A 21,125-nucleotide genomic window follows, 5' to 3' on the forward strand; every position below is an offset into this window, starting at 1 on the left:
ACCTTATGATCCTCTGTAATGTGTGATGAATACACACTATGTCTAAAGAGAATGCTGATCACTACTTGGGCACAAGCTGATGACCCTGTCTGAAGATGCTGGACACTTTCCTGGGATAAGAGACATTAATGTGGGATTTGTTTTAGTCTCTCGTTCGGCTTTCAATAAACATCAACACACACTTGTCGCTGATCATCTCACACATTTGCTCACTAGAAAATCAATACATGAACAGGATAGTCTCTTTTTATACATATATATTTTTTCATTTTAATTTCTTTTGTTGGTTTAAAATGGATACTTATAATAAAAAATAACTCCCGTCCCATTTGCTTGAGATCGTTCCCCTTTACCACCACCTCTGAACCGTTATCTCTTCCTGGCGTTCTGTTTTTTTGGCATCTGGCAAGAAGCGTATTGCTGTTTTTTCCAGTTTAATACATACATTTACAGTCTGTTTTCATCACTTTAAGCTTACATCAAGGGAGTGAAATATAGACTGGTCAGGGGACGTTTCTTATGGCCTTTTAAAGTTAAACGTGTCTGTGCATGGGGATAGCTCAGGCTGCTGTACGCACCTCATGCCCCCTCTTTCAGAGTATCTTTCCCCCAGATACAATGCTCACAGTACCTATGAGCAGATGTGTAAGGGAAGTTATTTCTGTGGCGACGTTCTTCAAAGAACATTTTTGCCACAAAAAGACAAACTGGTAGGAGGATTGTGATCTTCATGAACAGCTTACTACCAGACCCTACTTTCTGGACCCAGAACGGGGATTAAGCTGGTGGAAACCAATACCCTCAAATGACCAGAAAGAGGTGACAAGACCCGACCAAAGGTAAGTCTCTCTCTGGGAACACTGGGCAAGGGAGTGTGTGATGTCCACTGACAGCAGAGCTATCCCACCATTAATAACCGAACAGGTAGAAGCGGTGATTATGGCAGGATGTACCCCCCCCCCACCACATATTGGTAATTTTATAGATAAAATAGATATGTACACACCTGAAATTAAGGAAAATGATGGGAAGAGAAGGGGGAAGTCTGAACTCACAAAATATTAATAAAAATAATTAAAAAAATTGGTGGTGAGCAATGCTGCACAAAGTGGTTTGCTGTTTTTTAGTTCCCGTAGGAAAGTTTTTGAGGCCGGTAGAACCTAGCTGCTTAAAGTCTGACTAGACTCACTGTGACCAGAGAGCAGCTTCCCACTCCCTCACTTGCAGACTATTTCAATCCTGCATCAGGAAAACTGCGCCCCACCGAAGGATTGTCTGCTTTGCTTAGCGACTGGTTCCAAATGTACATGCATGTGACCAATCTCTTGGCTTCTGACTGGTGGAGCGTGCTTCTGTTCCAGATGGCAGCCCGAGTCTCTGCATTGCTGTCACTTGAAGAAAGGTGGATCTCATACAGAAATCTCATATGTTGTTCCACCCACGCCGGAGACCTTCTTCACTCCGCCGCTGTTTCCACTGCTGCCACGAGTGGGGCTCAGGGGAGCCTGTCCAGGAGGAGGCGACGGGGAGGCAGGACGGCCAAGGTTCTTGGGCTGCCCGTTGGATTTGCTGTACGAGGCCTTCATCTGAATCTCATCCCTGAAGAGAGAGAAGGTACATGTCAGGGCAGTAGTGGCACAAGCAGCTAAGTCATCTGAGAAAGAATAGTAAGCACTATATGGGATATAACTGAAGAAATCATTTATCTCATGATGGATGCTATATGTATGTAGAAATGGACTGCTGTAAAGATGGTGTAATTAATATTTCATTCAATTATGACAATGTGGCCACATCGGAATAAACTTTTAATTTAGTTAGAAACAGCCTGGTGAACACCCTGGCGCACAACTAACTGGAGTGACACAAACAACTGATCGGACACATTAAAAGCATGGTGATGGTGCCAAAACCCATGTGAGCAGAGTGGAGTCTCCCTCTTCCCCAAACATGATTTCATTCTCGCACAATTTTGTTAAATCAAAGCAGTGGTCAACCAACCCTAGGCCTTGACGGGCTTTACTAGTAGCTGTCACTGAAACCATCTTCTCCATTCACACCGCCCTCCCAATCCAAAAAAACACAAAACACATAAATCGGACAGGTCTTCGCTTGAGAAGAGCTGACCCATAAAATGTTGACAATGAATAAGACCCAAAATCAACAAGAGCTAAATAGGTCTATGTCAATATTCAACGATGCAGTGAAATTATTCTAGATGCAAACAATTTTGCCTGATTTTATGATCATACTGTCCAGTAACAAAACTTTTCTTCCAAATCCAGAAGATGCCTCCTGACATTTAACTGAAGCACATCGTGTTCGCACAGGTGTCAAACATATCTTACTGTGGAACACAACAAACATGAAGAATCTGTGCTGTCACCTGCATGCGTTGCGCCCACTGACTGATTTACCCAGGGAATGTAAGTTAAAGGGGTAGCCCAGGGCAGCAGCACTGGTCGTGCCAGCCTGGAGGCCCCCACTTAAAACAAGACCACCACTGCAGACTGGCAGAGAAGTCATGCACTGCTAGACTCACTTTGTCATTGAAAGCAATGGCAAATCCACTACTTCCCCAGTAGATCTGTGTAAGTCACTCCTCTGGCAGGCCTACCGAGTCCTAAGGCAGGGTGCAACATATGATATAGCAGAACCAGTATTTTACATGTTGTGACAGCAAACACGCAAAACCACCCTTTTTTACTGCGGAAAGACTTGGTCGCCCAATTGGTGAGTACAGGATTACATGCTGACCCTTCAGCCGAGCTAACCCCTGAAAGCTGCTATTAAAGTGGATACTCCAAGGTATCAAACCCCTTGTTACACTAAGCCCAACGTGTATCTCAAGTCAAACGTAATGTAACTTATTGCAGTGTGCAGCTAAATCAAAGCTGCCACCTTGCTGCATTTAAAACTCCTGTGCCTTTCAGGACACACATGGCGCTAGACAGATTTATTCCCTCCTGGAGAGATATGTCCACAACTTTAAGGAACAGAAAAAACTAGGGATTGCAGGGCTGGGATGTATTACCTCCCACCTGCAGGCTTCAAAGGAGAAGCTGCTTTTAAAGGCAGATGGGTCACACTAGGAAGGAGGGATGTCCCATTATTTAGGCAGACAGGCTGGTACGGGGAGCAGAGAGGGGCACCCAGTTGCCAAACTAGTTTCCCTAGGGGCATGTAGCAATGAAGTAGCCACACCCCAGGGGTGGGCTAGTGAAATCTGAACACCAAAAGAGGGGTCTCGCCATCTTGGGAGTTGGCAGCATGGTACATCCTGGGATAGCCAGATGCCACACTTCGCAGCAAGTGGTCAACAGGTGAGAGGGAACCTGGTAGCCCATTGGCTACCAGCCACATCCTGCCCTGAGGATATTTTCCGAGCATAAGAGGGCCACCCTGGCTTCCAGACCTCCGATTTCTACAGACTGGAAGGAGGCCGAAAAGAAGAGTGCCTTCCTGAACCAAGGGGCCAGCAAAGAGAAGCTGAAGTAAAGAGGACTGCCCTGCTGCACTGAAGGATCAGCAAAGATGGCCTGCACTGAAGAGGACTGCCATGCTGCACCGAAGGATCAGCAAAGATGGCCTGCCACGAAGAGGCTTACACCTGCTGCACCGAAGGATCAGCAAAGATGGCCTGCACCGAAGAGGACTGCCATGCTGCACCGAAGGATCAGCAAATATGGCCTGCATCGAAGAGGCCTACAACTGCTGCACCGAAGGATCAGCAAAGATGGCCTGCACCGAAGAGGGCTGCCATGCTGCACCGTAGGATCAACAAAGATGGCTTGCACCGAATAGGACTACACCTGCTGCACCGGAGGATCAGCAAAGATGGCCTGTACCCAAGAGGACTAACATGCTGCACCGAAGGATCAGCAAAGATGGCCTGCACTGAATAGGACTACACCTGCTGCACCGGAGGATCAGCAAAGATGGCCTGTACCGAAGAGGACTAACATGCTGCACCGAAGGATCAGCAAAGATGTCCTGCACCGAATAGGACTACACCTGCTGCACTGGAGGATCAGCAAAGATGGCCTGCGCGAAGAGGACTGCCATGCTGCACTGAAGGATCAGCAAAGATGGCCTGCACCGACGAGGACTACACCTGCTGCACCGAAGGATCAGGAATGATGGCCTGCACCAAAGAGGACAACCCTGCTGCAACGAAGGATCAGCAAAGATGGTCTGCACCCATGAGGACTGCTCTGCTGCAAAGAAGGATTTGCAATGATGGCCTGCACCGAAGAGAACAGAACGGCTGAAAAAGCTATCTCTACGGACTTGGCTGTCCAGGCAGTAGTTTTTTGCGAACGTGTGCAGCGAGGCCCACGTAGCTGCCTGACAGATGTCCTGCAAGGGGACTCCCAGACCCAGGGCAGTAGTAGCCGCCGCGGCCAGAGTTGAATGGGAATGCAGCCCCACAGGAGGCTCCTTTTTAGCCAGTGAACAAGCCTTTATGCACAAAACGACAGATCGAGAAATGGTCCGTTTGTGCACCGCCCGTCCCTTCTTAGCGCCCACGTAACCAACAAAGAGCTGGTCGACCAACCGGAACTGGCGTGTGCAGTCCAGATAGAATGAGAGAACACGTTTTGGGTCCAAACGGTGGAGCCTCTCTTTCTCTTTCCAGGGATGCGGAGGTGGAAAGAAGGTGGGCAAGGTGATGGACTGCCCGATGTAGAAGGCCGTGACTACCTTGGGCAGGAAAGAGGGACGCATTCTCATGAAAACTTTGTCCGGATGGACAGAAAGGAAAGGAGGTTTGGAAGATAGAGCCTGGAGCTCACTCACTCTCCTGGCAGAGGTGATGGCAACCATGAATGCAGTCTCAAGGGTGAGAAGGCGCAGAGGGCAACTGTGCAGTGGCTCGAAGGGAGCGCACATCAAGTATGTTAGAAACAGGTTCAAGTTCCACTGAGGCATCACGAAAGGAACAGGAGGAAACATGTGAGTGATGCCCTTTAAGAACCTATTTACAACAGGGGACTTGAAAAGAGAAGGCTGATCAGGAAGCCTTAAGAAGGCAGAGATAACAGAGAGGTAGCCTTTGAGGGTGCCCAGAGCAGAGCCCTGCTGGGCAAGAGAAAGAAGAAAGAGGAGAACCTCTGAAAGGGGGGCAGAAAGGGGATCCACAGCCTTTGCTGTGCACCATGCCACAAATGTATTCCACCTGCAGGCGTATACCGATTTTGTGGAGGGACGCCTGGCTGCCAGAATCACATCACAGACTTCAGGAGGCAAGTCAAATGGCCTCAGCTGCCGCCGCTCAATCTCCACGCATGGAGGTGGAGGCTGGACAGGTTCGGGTGGCGGACCGTCCTGCGACAGAAGGTCCTCCTGAAGAGGCAGACGAATCGGGGATCGACTGACATGCTGAGTAGCTCGGGATACCAGTATCTTCGTGCCCAGTCCGGAGCCACAAGGATGACTTGGGCCCGGTCGCGCCTGATCATCAGCACTCTGGGCAGAAGTGGTATAGGCGGAAAGGCGTACAACAGACCGCAGCTCCACTCGCGACGAAAAGCGTCGCCGAGCGAGTGCCGCCTTGGAAATTCCAACGCCCAGAACTGATGACATTGCGCGTTCTCTTCTGTGGCAAATAGATCTAACCAAGGCTCTCCCCACTGCTGAAAGAGACCTTTCGCCACGTCCGAGTTCAGACGCCATTCGTGATCCATCATGCACTGACGGCTGAGTTCGTTCGCCCTGGTGTTCGGGAACCTGCCAGGTGTTGAACCACCAGGGTCACGCCCTGATGTTCCAGCCATTGCCAGAGGCATAGAGCCTCCTGACACAGGGTACACAACCCCACCCCGCCCTGTTTGTTGGAGTACCCCATGGCGGTGGTGTTGTCCGTGAACATCTGCACTGCACTCCCCCGGACAGAGGGGAGGAATGCTTTCAGTGCAAGTTGGATAGCCCGCAGCTCCAGAAGGTTGATGTGGAGCCGGGACACCGCCGGAGATAAGAGGGCTCTGATCTCCGCCTCTCCCATGTGGCCCCCAAGCCCAGGAGGGACGCATCCGTCACAACTACGTGCTCCGGTTGGGGTAGGGAGAGGGATCTGCCGCTGATCCAATCGCGATCCGTGAGCCACCACTGCAACTGTCTCGCAGTGCCCTCCAAGATCAGGACGTGGTCGGACAGGTTGCCCTGATGCTGGGCCCACTGAAACTTCAGGTCCCATTGCAGAGCCCGCATCCGCCACCGGGCGTGATGCACCAGAAGGATGCAGGAGGCCATCAGCCCCAGAAGCCGCAGCGTCAACCTGACCGAGACTCGGGATAAAGGCTGAAAGATCGGAATCAGAGCCTGAATATCCCGAACCCGCTGGTAGGGAGGATAAACCCGAAACCGCTGTTCGGGAGGATAAACCAGAGTCCAGAACCGCTCCCATGAAGAGGAGCTTCTGAGAGGGACTCAGGTGTGACTTCGGCACATTGATGGAGAACCCCAGCAGGTGCAGGAGGTCGGACAAAGTCAGGAGGTGGCTGACGACTGTCTGGGGCGAGCCCGCCTTTAACAACCAGTCGTCGAGATAGGGGAAGACTGACAACCCTAATCTGCGCAGATGAGCTGCGACCACCGCCATCACTTTCGAAAACACCCGAGGGGCGCTGGTAAGGCCGAAGGGGAACACGGTAAACTTAAAGTGCTTGTAGCCTACTGTGAACCGCAGGTAGCGCCGGTGGGCCGGCAGGACGGGGATGTGAAAATATGCGTCCTGCAAGTCCAACGCCACCATCCAGTCTCCAAGGTCTAGGGCAGCTGAGACCTGAGCCAAAATCAGCATCTTGAACTTCTCCTTACGGAGGAAGCCGTTGACATTTCGCAGGTCGAAGATAGGGCCCCTTTGCCCTTCTTGGGAACCAGAAAGTAGTGGGAGTAACAACCACGTCCTACTTCCGGCCCAGGAACGCGCTCTTTGGCCCCCTTGGCCAAGAGGGCCATAACTTCCTCTTGCAGAAGTTGCAAGTGATCCCCCAACACGCGGTGGTACTGCGATGGCATGGCTGGAGGGGGTCGCCTCAAAGGGGAGGGAGTAGCCCCTTCAGACGATTTGCAGCACTCACCTGTCCGATGTGATGGTGCGCCAGTGGAGGAGGTGATGGGGAACCCTGCCCCACACTGGCGTTAAGGGGCGAAATGCAGTGGCCGTAGCCCTGGAGTCCTTAAAGCGCACAAGCACACTGTCTGCCTTGTCGCCAATGAGGCGATGGCAATCAAACGGCATGTCCATAAAGGTGTTCTGGACATCAGCCGAAAAGTTGGCGGACCGCAGCCAGGCGTGGCAGCGAACCGCCACCGTCGTTGCAATCGCCCTGCCTAGCGAGTCCATAGTATCCAGCCCACAACGAATAGAATACTGTGGTGCATCTCGCCCTTCCGCAAGGGCATTGGGGAGTTTTACCCGGGCCTCCGCCGGGCAAGTCGGCAGCACGTCCGTGACCGTGTCCCACAGAGAGTGGGTGTAACGGCCCAAAAGGCAAGCGGTGTTGACCTACCGCAACCCCCAAACTGAGTGAGGAGAACATCTTACTAAACTGTTCATACCTTTTGGATTCCCGATCAGGGGGAGCTGTCGGGAATTGGGTCTGGGAGTTAGAGGCCTGGATAACAAGACTCTTGGGGTAGGGTGGGTGGACAGGAAGCAAGGGTCGCCCGGGGCCGGGCGGTGGCGTCTGCCACGTTCCTATCTACAGGGGGACCTGTAGCGGGTCTGGACCAAGTGCCCAACAGAACATCAGTAAGGGCCTAAATGAACGGCGGTAGAGGCTCCGAAGAGCTTGCCTGCGGTTTGAGGACCTCAGTGAGGAGGTTAGTCCTCACGGCCGCGATGGGGAACTCAAGAGCCAAGGCCTTGGTCGCCCTCGTCAACACCACACTGTAGGCAGCCCCCTCCAGTGTCGGGCAAAGTGTCCAAAACACTGGCCTCCCCTAGCTCACCTGCCCAGTCCTGATACGACTGGCACTCCTGTGCCAGAGGGTCCTTAGACCCCTCCCAATCTTCCTCGCCCTCCATCACCGGATGGTGGCGGGGCGGGGGTGGGGGGGGGGATTGGGGCGGAATCGGGGACGACGTCGGGGGCTACACCCTGGGTAGCCCCCCCAGGCAGAGCGCGTGTGCGGTGTCGCCTGAACCCCCGGCCGCATCGCGCGAGCGTCAAGGGGAGGGTGGGGGTGAGGAGTCAGAAGAGCAGTGTCGCCTCTTCGACTTAGTGTGCCTCTTACCTGAGGAATTGGAGCCCGATGAGGTGTCCACTCGCCGAGCTGTGATGACTGTGGCCCCGCGACCGGTCCCTCGACCTCCTCCTGGACCGGGAGCATGAGCGGCACGGGGCCGACTGCCGGAGCTCGAGGCGGTTACTGGACCGCTCCCGCCTAGCCTTCGACGTCAAGGCCTGGCAGTCGGGGCATGACTTGTCATCGTGGTCGACCCCAAGGCAATACAGGCACCGGCGGTGGGGGTCGGTAACCGACTTCAGTCGGTTGCAATCGGCACAGGGTTTGAACCCGGGCATCCCTACCGGCACCGATAGTCTTCCTTCTCGAAACAGGATCCAAAAAGATCGAAAAAGTTAGTCAAAAAATTGACTAAGGAGTACTGCTTTTTCCGGATCTGGGCTTGCTGGCGCGGAAAAAATGAAGTACTGACGTCAGCGCGCGAGGGCGGCGTCCAAGTACTCCGACCACGTCATCCGGCGCCAACGACGCAGACGACGGACGCAGAGCCGCAGACGACGCCTACCGACGCGCAGGGGTACTGCTACGCAAAACTTTCCGGATCCAGTCTGACGCCTGGGGATATTCTGAGGTAAGGAATCTAACACCAACCTGTTTCTTTCAGATTAAATGTTTTACCCTTGTTCCGCTTTGTTAGCCACATCTACACAGGTTGAGCTGAGGGTTTGATAGACGAAACCTACTGGACTTAAAGGGGTTGGTTAAGTATTACACAGTCAAGTTGCACAACCACACCACATAATAAACCCAATTTCCTCACATTCACTCCCATAGAGGCAACTATACAGGAACTTATCGATAGCACAAGGGTGAACAGAGGAAACAAATACCTCTGACTAGGGAGGAGGTAGGGTCGCATGTGAATCTAAGAAAGATACCAAGAATTTTAGTTACAGGGAAGCAACTTTTCTCCAGCATTGGATCTTTCATAGATTCACATGCCTAATCAGAATGGCGAGCAATACCAATGACTAGTAGCATGTCATAGACCTATCCAAATGTCATGTGGTGAAAATAAACAAAATAATAATGGTTCTGTCGGACAGAAATACACACTGCTTTAGTATTTCAATGGTATTTTTCTACTTCGTTCCTAACCAGGATACAAAGATGAACGTACTAATATCAATACAAACAAACACACTGACCACAGAGTAAAGATGAAAGTAAATTTTTACTCAAACTTTCATCACTCGAATTAGAAAAAAACAAAATATTCCAATTGCTGTCCCTAAAACATATTTAAAACATACATGACACATACATTTTGTGCGTAGAAATGATACACAATTAAAACAACAAGTAAAATTGTTACTTCATATACTTATTGGAAATGACAACTATATATACGGTCAGTCTACTCAGGCCGTATGGATGTTCATTGGACCTATAATTAAGGACGAGGGGTTACTCAAGTCCCTAATTTCCCAATTAGGAAATTAGGGATTTGAGTAACCCCTCGTCCTTAATTATAGGTTCAATGAACATCCATACGGCCTGAGTAGACTGACCGTGAGTTCGCTTCGGAAAGAGACCAGGACTCCAAGCGGAGCTAGGTCTGCAAGAGGTGAGCAAATTATTATGCTCTCAACTGCATCCTTGTTATACCACTGACCAATCCCTGATACATGTCCATTATGATTAACAGGCTGTCCTTCATATACACAGTCCTGATGAAGACCCGCCCTTGATGCGTTAAATCACTGCATCGCTCCCCAGGGTCGAAACGTCGACGCAATCCCTTTTTTGACACGAACCAACAATTCAAAACCGTGTAGGATCCAAGATTAAATTGATGTACCTACATGATTATTGTATACATAGTTGTCATTTCCAATAAGTATATGAAGCAACAATTTTACTTGTTTTACTTGTTGCGGCAGGGTCGAGGACCAGGGTCAGCGGACTGATAATTCTCGCCTCGGTGCCCACTTTGGGCAGTGATCACACTCGGTAACTCTGGGCATTAAGCTTGCCTCATCGCTACAACGGCCCCCCACAGACGCCGGGGATGCCTGGCTTCACCTTGGAGATACCCAGCATGGGACCATCTCACAGGGAAAGCCAGGACGGGTTCCCCAGCGGTCATTCGCGCCAGGATACTCCGGTAGTAATTGAGCGCGCTACAAAACACCTTACATTTACATTTACATTTTAATTGTGTATCATTTCTACGCACAAAATGTATGTGTCATGTATGTTTTAAATGTGTTTTAGGGACAGCAATTGGAATATTTTGTTTTTCAAATTCGAGTGATGAAAGTTTATGAGTAAAAATTTACTTTCATTTTTACTCTGTGGTCAGTGTGTTTGTTTGTATTGATATTAGTACGTTCATCTTTGTATCCTGGTTAGGAACGAAGTAGAAAAATACCATTGAAATACTAAAGCAGTGTGTATTTCTCTCTGACAGAACCATTATTATTTTGTTTATTACCCACCCAGGTTCTGAGGGTTACAGGGTCACCCCATTACATGTAATGTGGTGAAAATAGTCAATAATGAAACAATTGCAATTACTAAGATCTCATCTAAGAAAGGCTAAAAACTCTGGTTCATTTTAAAAGACAGAAATTGTGATGTCAGCCCCCCTGACTCAGGATTTAAAGTGATTTTATGTAAAATAAATTCCCAATATACATTCCTGATCTCTCTCTGAGTCCGGAATCAACAAATTCGAGTTTGCCCAATACCGTCTCAGGCCTAAATCTAAGAGCCACTTATGGACATGGGTCAGCCAGGGCAGGGTAACATATACATCCAGTTGCAGGAGCTCCCTTAGAGTCTGTCTATAAGTCTCTAACTCTACTGTTAACCAGATACTAATCCAGTAGGCCAGAAGTCTCCAAGTAGCAAGATGATCTAGCCTTTTTATCCAAATAGCACGTAAACATTCTCAGGATTTTATTTTCCCCAATAATTAATGACTGCAAATTGTCGCCTCCCCATACTTCCGATCCATCGAGTGAGGCAGATTGCGCTTTGTCTTTATAAACCTGTAGCGCAGGAGAATTAGCCTTGGATACAGGCGAATGCAGCTTCTTCACGATAAGGATAGAATTCTGCATTAACATGGTGTTGGATTTATTTATTTGTGTCTTCCATGTGAGTTTTCAGTCTATTGTGACACCTAAATATACAAAGTTTGGAACACAGTCCAAAAGCTCCCCATTCAAAGCTAATCTTTTTTGGAAGTTTTTATGTGGTTTGATAGCCATGTACTTAGTTTTATAAGGGTTTATCTCTAGTCCTTTTTATTTTACAATACTTGTGGAGGCTATCAAGTAGATTTTGGAGGCCCCTCTGGGTTTATGACAGCAATATTGTGTCATCAAAAATGTGAGAGCACAAATACGCTTGCCTCCAAGCTTGCGTGCGTCGTGTAAGGCCAGTTGCAAATGCTCTACCATGTCATTCACATATAAAAACAGTGTGGGCGCCAGGACACAACCCTGGCGCACCCCTCTCCTAATCAGGATTTACTCTGTGAGCTTCCCTCCTACACCCCAGCGGACCTTTGCGAAGTTCCCCTCATGAAGCCTTCTGATCTGGGTTAGGATCTTCCCTGGGACTCCCTGCTTCTGCAGAGATTTTCACAGACAGTCTCTCGGGATGGAATCGAAAGCTGCCTTAAAGTCGATGAAGGCGACATATAAGTGTGCCTGTTCTAGTATTGTTGGCCCTTTGACAGTTCTCCGGTTATTACTAATTGATGGATGCCTAGTTTCCTCTCTCTTGTTCATTGGAAAAAATAGATGATTCGCACCCCAACCCCTCACAAGATCTAAACACAGTGGGAAGTGATCGCTCTCCCCTCTTTTGTCAACCTTACAGTTCTGAATGTTGGCCCAATATGCTGTGCTTACCATCACGTCAATGCGGGAGGAGGCGTTTCCTCTTGAGAAAGTGTTTGAGCACTCAATATCTGCGGGAAACCGCAGACATTGAGTGAGATATTGAGATTTCTCTATTGTGAAATGGATATTTGAGTTGCTGCTGTTGTGCACGCAACCTTTTTGTTTGTATCTAACAGAGTAATTCCTCTGGCTAAATCTTCCTCTTGGAAGACTATGTCCATTCCTACCATTGGTTTATAGCAACTATTAAAATCACCCCCCACAATGACCATCCCGTTTGGCACAATGTTATCTAATACTTCCTCTAACTGCTGGATGCCCAATGATTCTTTTGTGTGCTCCCTTGGCCTTAAATAGATATTAAAGAGATATACATATATCTTATTTTCGAGTGTCATCTTTATCCCAAGACTATCTTTGGAGCCTGTGTGTATTGTCTCTACAGTGGTGTTTAGGTTAATTTTGACCCAGATAGTTAGTCCACCTGAGGGTCTTCCTCCTTTCGATGGTATTGCCCCTGTATTAAAAGTTCTGTAGCCTAGTTTATGTAAGGACTATCACCCATGTTTCCTGAAAAAGGCATAAGTCATAATTACTGATATAGTTCTGCCAGTCAGGCTCAGAAAGTTTTTGAGAAAGCCCAGCTATATTCCAGGATAGCATTTTTACGCTGTCCGGGACTTGGTTAGAGGAGGGTGTGTCAACGGTCCTTCTTAATACGCTACTTTTATGCTTATCTCTATACATCGGTATTGCTTGTGGAACTTGTAAGCGACCTATGTGTGGATGGGCACCATGTGATGCATGTGGACCCACTACTAGTTGTGAGAATTTCGAATTTGTATGATAAGGGTTGTCGGTGGTTGAAGTCCCACCAGAGTAGTCGTTTAGTCTATTGGAAGACCTGGACGCGTCTTCTAAGGATGGAGCCTTGACCAACCCGCCAGTCGTCCAGATACAGAAAGACTTGGTGATGACACTGTCTGAGATATGCCGCCACCGGGGAAAGACATTTCGTGAATATGCGCGTTGCAGACTTGAGCCCGAAGAGCAGGACGCGAAACTGAAAGTGCCTGCCCGGTACTGCAAACCGCAAGTACTTTTTGTGATTCCTGTGAATTGGGATATGGAAGTAAGCGTCCTGCAGGTCTAGGGACGCCATAAAATCTCGCTCATCCAGTAGTTGCAGGACCTTCTGGATTGTGACCATGCGAAACGACTGCTTGTTTTGGAATTTTTTGAGGGCTCTGAGGTCCAAGATTGGTCTCCACTTCTTTTCTTTTTTCTGGATCAAAAAGAAGCGGGAATAAAACCCTTTTCTCTTCTGAGATGGAGGTACTCTCTCTATTGCTCCTTTCTGCAGCATAATCGAGATCTCCCGTAGAAGCAGCCGTAGATTTTTGTGATGCATTGGGCGGGGCGGAGTTTGAGGAGGGATTTGCATGAGTTCCATAGAGTGGCCGAATTGTACTAATTGAAGGACCCAAAGGTCCGTAGTAATCTTTCTCCAATTTTGTAAAAACTGGGAAATCTTTCCTCCAATTCTTAATGATTGAAATGAAGTCTGGACTGGCTGAATAAACATGTCATTGTCTGCGCCTGTTGTTTTTTCTCTGTCCTCTACCTCGAAAAGATGACTTTCCAAGAGATGATTGCTGGCCTTGTTGTTGTTGGCGCTGTTGGTATTGCGGTCTACTCTGGTTTGAAGAGTGTGAAGACTTGTATTGGTAATTTGCTCTGTAGGAAGACTGTCCTCTTCCTCTATTTCCACGAAAGGACTGGTTCTTATACTGAAGAGTGCCCAAAGCTCTTGCAGTGTCTGTGTCCTTTTTAATAGCTTGTAATGCTTCGTCAATTTTCGTGCCAAATAGTAACTGGCCATCATATGTCATGTCCAAGATCTTTGTTTGCACCTCAGGACGGAAAGAGGTTGCCTTTAGCCATCCTTGGCGGCGCAAGACTCCTGCTCCAGCCAACTGACGGAACCCTGTCATACTGATATCCATTGCGCAGTCTATAATTTCTGACGCTGATGCTTCACCACCAAGCAGAATCTTCTTCACTTCCTCTTTGGAGGAATCTGGCAATTCCGACAGGTATGGGGCCATGTCTGCCCACAACTGTCTATTGTAGAGCCCCAGGAACGCTAAAGCGTTTGCGGCCTTTACTGTCATTGCTGACACTGATGAAAACCTTTTGCCAATGTTATCCAACCTTCTTCCCTCCTTATCAGGAGGAGCCGACATAGGGGCTGAAGGGGTCCTGGAGTTCTTCTGGGCCGCCTGCGTCACTACGGAGTCCGGCTTAGGATGCCCCGTCAAACACGCCAGTGCCGTATCTGGTGCCCTATACCTTTTATCCAGCCGAGGGATCACTGGTGACACAGAGGAGGGATTCTGCATGACTTTCACGCCTTCTGACCAGACATAGTCGATAATTGGTATTGACCTTACTGCCTTCTTGAGGGGTTCTTTGAAATCGTACAGTCCTGTTCTTGGGAGACCATTGAAATCTTAAAACGTTGAGCAGCCCTGTCCACCACATTATGGAACCCAGCAATGTCGCCCGGTGCTGAATCTGCGGTTGGGGGCACTGGGGATGCCGGAGAGGGGATTACATAGTCATCCCAATCATCATGCAAGGACTGAGTGTCTTGCAGTTCACCTTCTTCCTGTTGGTCTTCTTCTCTTTCTCCCTCTTCTTCTTCATCCGATGATGGAGGATGGGGTAAAACCAACCTTTCCGTCTGAATATTCAAGGGTGGAGGCCGTGGTCTTGGCGACGGAGTGACTGTGGTAGTTGGAGGAGCTAGAGATTCTGGAAATGTCTGCTTATAATCCTGGATAAGGTATCGTAAATCCGTCACCAGAGATGCTGGTAGACAAACCATAGGAGTAGGAGGTGGATGATATACCTGCTCCTGAACATCCTGCTCATCTGAACTCTGGCATTTTACATGCAGTTCTGAAGGGCTTGTCGCCTGGAACATGCCCCCCTCGTCAGAATCCTCCTCTTGGAGCAGACATGCCGGCGGAATTGGTTGTACCCGGCTTGGTGAAGTTAATTCCGGCGTCAGCGTCTTTCTTGGTGATATTGAGACGCACGCATGTAGCTTGCAGATTAGAATCAATCATCGTCGACGAGCCCGTCGACTGTGTGATCGTCGACGGTGGAGCATCGACAGTCATAATAGCCGGTGATGATATCGTCGACGGGGATGTCGTCGGCGGTAAAGTAATTCCTGACGTCGACAAAGTCTTCGTCGACGGTTCCTTCGCCGATGGTGTTCTCGTCGACGAGCCCTCGGTCGACGGTTGCGACGTCGACGGTATTGGTTTCGTCGTCGAGGTCGTCGTCGATGCTGTCGTCGGCGAAGCCAGCGTCGACGGGGTCTTCAATGTCAACGGGGCTCTCTTGATGGTTATTGTCTACGACAATGCCTTACCCGCTGTCGACGATGTGGTCGTCGTCGACGAGGACAATGACGCCGTCGACGTAGGTACTGTCGTCGTTGATGTAGAGACATGTGAAGCTGTAGACACTGTCTTCCTCAACGATGAAGGAGTCGTCGTCGACGATGTTGTCGTCGTCGTCGTCAAAACTGGCTTCTTGAAGGTGTGAACTTCCTTCCCAGAAGTTGGTTTAGCCAGAACCTCTGAATACTTCTTAGCGGTCTTCTTTTAAGGAGGAACCGTAGGGCTAGGAGAGGCCACCCATGGTCTCTTCAGAGATAATTTTGAGAAGACTGAAGAACCTTCACTCTCCTCAGAGGAATCCAGGTTATCTCTGTCCATTAGCCACTGGAGCCAAATTAAGAGGCGTCCCTCACGGTCTTTAAGGGTTTTAGTCGAAAAGGTACGACATACCTTGCAGTCTTTTGCCGAATTATCTGGATACACGCAATACAGGCAGTCCTTATGTTGATCATCAATGTGCAGCCTTTTCTTTCCACAAGAACCACAGGATCTAAAGAGACCCTTTTCTAGGTGTGTCAGCCATAATACACCTTAGTCACTGGAGAGATATGAAGAAATGTCCCAAAATACTGTAAAAACAGCTGTGAAGAAACAAAACTGAGCAGAGCTCAGAGGAGACTCCCTTAGCACAACGTGCGGTAGAAAATCTGAGGGACTGAGGTTCCTTCCAGAAAGGTTCTAGAGGGAGGTGACAGCTGATTGGTTCTCTTCTAGAGTTTGGTCCTTTTTGCATAAGGACATGGATATGTTACTAATGTAAGGCCTGTAGGCCTATTTCTCTATATGTCTATAGGACATTACTTTATTTATGTACCGGAGACTCCCATCCCGACGACGGGGAATGATTCAGGCATGTGAATCTATGAAAGAAACCCATAATACTGGATAAAGTGGTAGCTTGGTCGAGCAGTAAGGCAGTACCAGAGGACAGTGTAAAGCATTTGTTGCACACACTCAGTCAGCAAAAAATTTAACACACTAAAGAAATAAACTCTAGGCCAATTGTTTTTATATCAAAAGATATAGTTATTTTATTTTTAGAACCAAGGTATCAAAATATACTTTTCTCAATATGAGTACTCTCAGGTAATTACTTTGCAGAAAGGCAATAAACTTGGTAAACACAATAGGTACAGTGGTTGCTGTAGGCAACACAGTTCTAAACACAATTTAACATTGAGCTCAATGGATTTATCTACATAAATGCAGTTGATTACTTTATAGATTACTTGTGTAACTCCAGGACTGAATCTTAGATTCAGTCTTGGGGTCTAAGCTGAAAATAGTTTAGTAAAAACGTTTTGGTTATTGCAATGATTGTTAAAGAATATAAAGGTATTTCAAAAGTTGACACTTAGAAACTTTTCAGTGAAAAACTAGCAATGTTATCCTATGGAAGGAAATTCAAGTGTCAGGTAAAATAGATTCTCGTTACTTTTGTAATCCAGGACTGGACTCCTAGGTTCAGTACTAAGGTCTCTACCTAAGACAAGTAAGTATTTACGTTTTAGTAGATGGTACGATTTTCAAGGAATATTTGTCACTTTCAAAAGTAGACAGAAGAGATTTTAGAGAAAAATAGTCTATGGTTTCTTATGGGAGAAAATTCAGGTAATGGGTAAGTACAGTTTTAATTACTTTTGCGGTTCAGTACTCGGCTGAAAGCTACAGTACAGGCTCCTCTCCTGATTCCAGGTGAGTAATTCAAAATTAGTTACTCGGCTGATTTTATAGGAATATTTCAGAGTTTCAAAACTTCACACTTATAAGATTTTTCGGGTCAAAACAGTCAATGTTATCCTATGGCAGGAAAGCGAGTTATCAGTTTCCAGGTGAGTACTCGACTGGTGAAGTTAAGTTTTTTGGGCATAGACTCAGGGGTCTCCCAGGGTCGGAAAGGTACAGTAGTTACACCCTCAGCGGCTGAGGGGCAACTGGCTGCAGAGAGAGTAGGCCCAATGCAATCCAAAGGAGGGTAGGGGGCATTCGGTTAGTGGCTGCAAGCAAGCAGGACTCGCGGCTGTGGGAGCTGAGATCCTGGTCACTTACTCAGGGCAAGTAGAGTAGGGTAGTAGTTGCATTTCCAGCGGCACTCGGGTGGCTTGGAGCAGGATGCTTTTGAGCCGTCGGGGCTCAATGTTATCCAATAGGAAAGGTAAAAAGGGAACAAGGCTGCAGACTCAGGCACGGTGATTCGTCAGGTGCGTCCACCACTTCGAGAGGTTAGTTGGGATCTTGGAGAAGAGGTAGGTACAACAAAGGAAGGCACAGGGAGCCGCAGGGTGCCAGGGTGTCTTTTGGTGTCGGGAAATCTTACCCTCAAGCTGGCCGCGGTTGGGGTCCCTAGTTCTGAGGCTGCAGGCGTCGTCTGGTTCGTCGAGGAGGGTCTTTGGGCTCTGGACTTCGGGTCCCAGTCGCCGGGGGGACGTCCTTGTGGTCTTGGATCACTCGGGCACGGGCCGGGCTCGGTGGGTGCAGAGTGGGCAGGATTCCTGGTTGGCACCAGGGTTATTGTTGAAGCAGAGCCTCTGCTTAGGGGAGTCCCAGACTTTCAGAGGGTCAAGGCAGGCAGGTCCTCTGGGTTTCCCAAGGTTGCTGTCCACAGGAGTCGCCGGGGTTAAGCAGGAGCAGGTTCCAGGATCGACAGGCCGGTAGGGCTGGGGCCAAGTCAGTTGGTGTCGTCCTGTTAGCAGCTGCACGGCGGGTCTTCTTCTTGATCTTCTTTCTTCTTTTCTTGTCGGGATCTGAGGAAGGAAGTTTCAGGGTGCCCCAAAATACCAATTTTAGGGGCGTTACAGGTAGGGCAAGGGCAGGGACCAATAGATCCCTGTCCTGGGGTGGGTACATTCCCTAGCCTGCTCCTCTACTGGGGCAGGGGGGCAGGAGCCTAGCTGTGATTGGGCAGGGCTACCCATCTTCAAGGTGCATCCCGGGGTCGTGCTTCACCTCGCCTCTCCCCCCTTCCTGATGTAGGGTTTCCCGCCAGAGTGGGGGTGTAGAACTGGTGGGGGCCAGTTGCTGAGTACAGCAAGTGGCCTGGAGAAGCTCACAAAGGCGGCAGGCCTTTGCAGCTTCCCCCTGCCCATCCTGGGGGAGAACTAACACCTTGCCCAGGATGTGCAATGTTGCAGGCCCAGGAGAGCGGGTGATCTCCACCCAGGGGTCCAGCAACAGGTCTGCTGTGTGGCAGCCTCGGCAGCCACTCAGATCAGACGTGGATTGTAGGGTAGGTTTCCGGGGGCATCTCTAAGATGCCCTCTGTGGTGCATTTTACATTAAACCCACCCTGGCATCAGTGTGGGTTTAGTGTGCTGAGAAGTTTGATATTAAACTTGTCAGTCTTCAGTGTAGCCATTATGGTGCTGTGGAGTTCGTAATGACATCCTCCCAGCACCATATACTCTTAATGGCATCACTGCACTTACAGTGCCCAGGAATGGCCCTGGGTACTGTAGGGGCACAGGCCCATGCATCTGTGCCCACACCACTGACATAGGGCACCCAGCTAGAGGAGTGACTGATGTATGCTAATGCAGTGGGTTTGTGAGCATGGCACACAGGAATGTGTGCCATGTCGACTCTGTTTAGTTCTGTACTTAGACCCTCAGCCTGCAAGGGCTGTGTGTGGGTGTAAGGGTAAAGGGCCCCTAAGGGGGGCACAATAAGTGCTGCAGCCCTTAGGGGTCTTCTCTGGTCACCATGTCATGGGTGCCTAGGGTACCATTTACTAGGGGCTGACAGGTGGCCAGAGATGCCAATTGGGTTTTGTTTCAACACAGCTGTAGGGAAGGGACACAGGCCCTGGTCACCTGGTTGACAGGAGCCCAGGGCACGCTCAGTCTTAGCACATCAGCAGTTCAGCAAAATGTGGGGGCATACCAATGCAAGAAAGATGGCACTCCCCCGCCCCCCCCCCCCCCCACCTCCTCAAACGAAAGGTGAGGAGACTAACCTTGCCCTAGGGAGTCTTCATTGTCTAAGTGGAAGAACCTGGAAAGTCCATCTGCATTGGCATGGGCAGTCCCTGGTCAGTGTTCCACTTCAAAGTCCATTCCCTGTAGGCAGATGGACCATCTTAGTAGTTTTGGATTTTCCCCTTTTCATTTGCATCAGCCATCTAAGAGGTCTGTGGTCAGTTTCAACCAGGAAGTGAGTTCCAAACAAGTAGGGTCTCAACTTCTTCAGGGAGCAAACCACAGCAAAGGCCTCCCTCTCAATGGCACTCCAACGCTGATCTCTAGGGAGTAGCCTCCTGCTTATTAAAGCAACAGGTTGGTCTTGGCCTTTCTCATTGATCTGGGATAGGACCGCTCCTATCGCTAGCTCAGAGGCATCAGTCTGCACTATGAACTGCTTGGAGTAGTCTGGTGCTTTTAGAATTGGTGCTGAGCACATTGCTTCTTTCAGGGTGTCAAAAGCCTTTTGGCAGCCAACAGTCCAGTTTACTTTCTTGGGCATTTTCTTGGTGGTGAGTTCTGTGAGGGGAATCGTAATGGACCCATATCCCTTCACAATTCTCCTGTAGTACCCAGTCAAGCCAAGGAATGCCCTGACTTGGGTCTGGGTTGTTGGAGCTGCCCAGTCCATGATGCTCTGGATCTTGGGCTGTAAGGGTTGTACCTGGCCTCCACCCACAAGGTGGCCCAAGTACACCACCGTGCTTTGCCCTATCTGGCATTTGGATGCCTTGATAGGTAGCCCTGCAGATTGTAGGGCTTGTAAAACCTTCCCCAAGGTGTATCAGGTGATCCTGACAGGTGGAGCTAAAGACAGCAATATCATCAAGGTAAGCTGCACTAAAGGACTCCAACCCAGTCAGGACTTGATTCACCAACCTCTGTAAGATGGCAGGGGCATTCTTTAACCCCAAAAAGAATTAAAGTAACCTGATAGTGCCTATCAGGTGTGGAGACTGCTGTTTTCTCTTTTGCTCCTGGGGCCATGCCAATCTGCCAGTACCCTGCAGTTAAGTGAAAGGTACTGAGAAATGTGGCTGCCCCCAACATGTCTATCAACTCATCTGCTCTTGGAATAGGGTGGGCATCTGTCTTGGTGACAGAGTTGAGCCCTCTATAGTCCACACAGAACCTCATCTCTCTCTTTCCACCCTGTGGATGAGGTTTGGGGACCAGAACCACTGGGCTAGCCCAGGTGCTCTCAGAGGGTTCAATAACCCCTAACTGCAGCATCTTGCGGACTTCAGCTCTGATGCTTTCCTTGACTTGGTCTGATTGTCGATATATTTAGTTTTTGACAGGGTTACTGTTACCAGTGTCCACATCATGGGTACACCAGTTGGTCGGGTCAGGGAAAAGAAACTAGCATACTGTTGCAAAACGTGCTTGCAGTCAGTCTGCTGTTGGGCAGAGAGGGTGTCTGAAAAGACTACTCCATCCACTGACCCATCTTCGGGGCTGTTTCTCATCAGTCACCATCAGCATGGTGATATCAGCCCTGTAATGGTAGAGCTTAAGGCGTTCACATGGATAACCCTTTTGGGTGTCCTGCTTGTGCCCAGGTCCACTAGGTAAGTGACCTC

At 49.1% G+C, this 21,125-nt stretch overlaps 1 protein-coding gene across 2 annotated transcripts in view; it reads right to left on the minus strand.

The window, feature by feature from the left end:
* Window positions 1-240: 240 nt before the first annotated feature.
* The window catches only part of LOC147667594 (palmitoyltransferase ZDHHC5-like), a 483,616-nt gene continuing 462,731 nt past the window's right edge, over window positions 241-21,125 (minus strand). For both annotated transcript variants that reach the window (XM_086948798.1, XM_086948797.1), the window contains exon 11: window positions 241-1,599. In XM_086948798.1, the coding sequence (XP_086804924.1) occupies window positions 1,410-1,599 (190 nt within the window). In that variant the 3' untranslated portion in view covers window positions 241-1,409. The remainder of the gene's footprint in view (window positions 1,600-21,125) is intronic.

This window comes from Lissotriton vulgaris, unplaced genomic scaffold (assembly GCF_964263255.1).
Source record: "Lissotriton vulgaris unplaced genomic scaffold, aLisVul1.2 SCAFFOLD_409, whole genome shotgun sequence".
NCBI classification, from domain to species: domain Eukaryota; kingdom Metazoa; phylum Chordata; class Amphibia; order Caudata; family Salamandridae; genus Lissotriton; species Lissotriton vulgaris.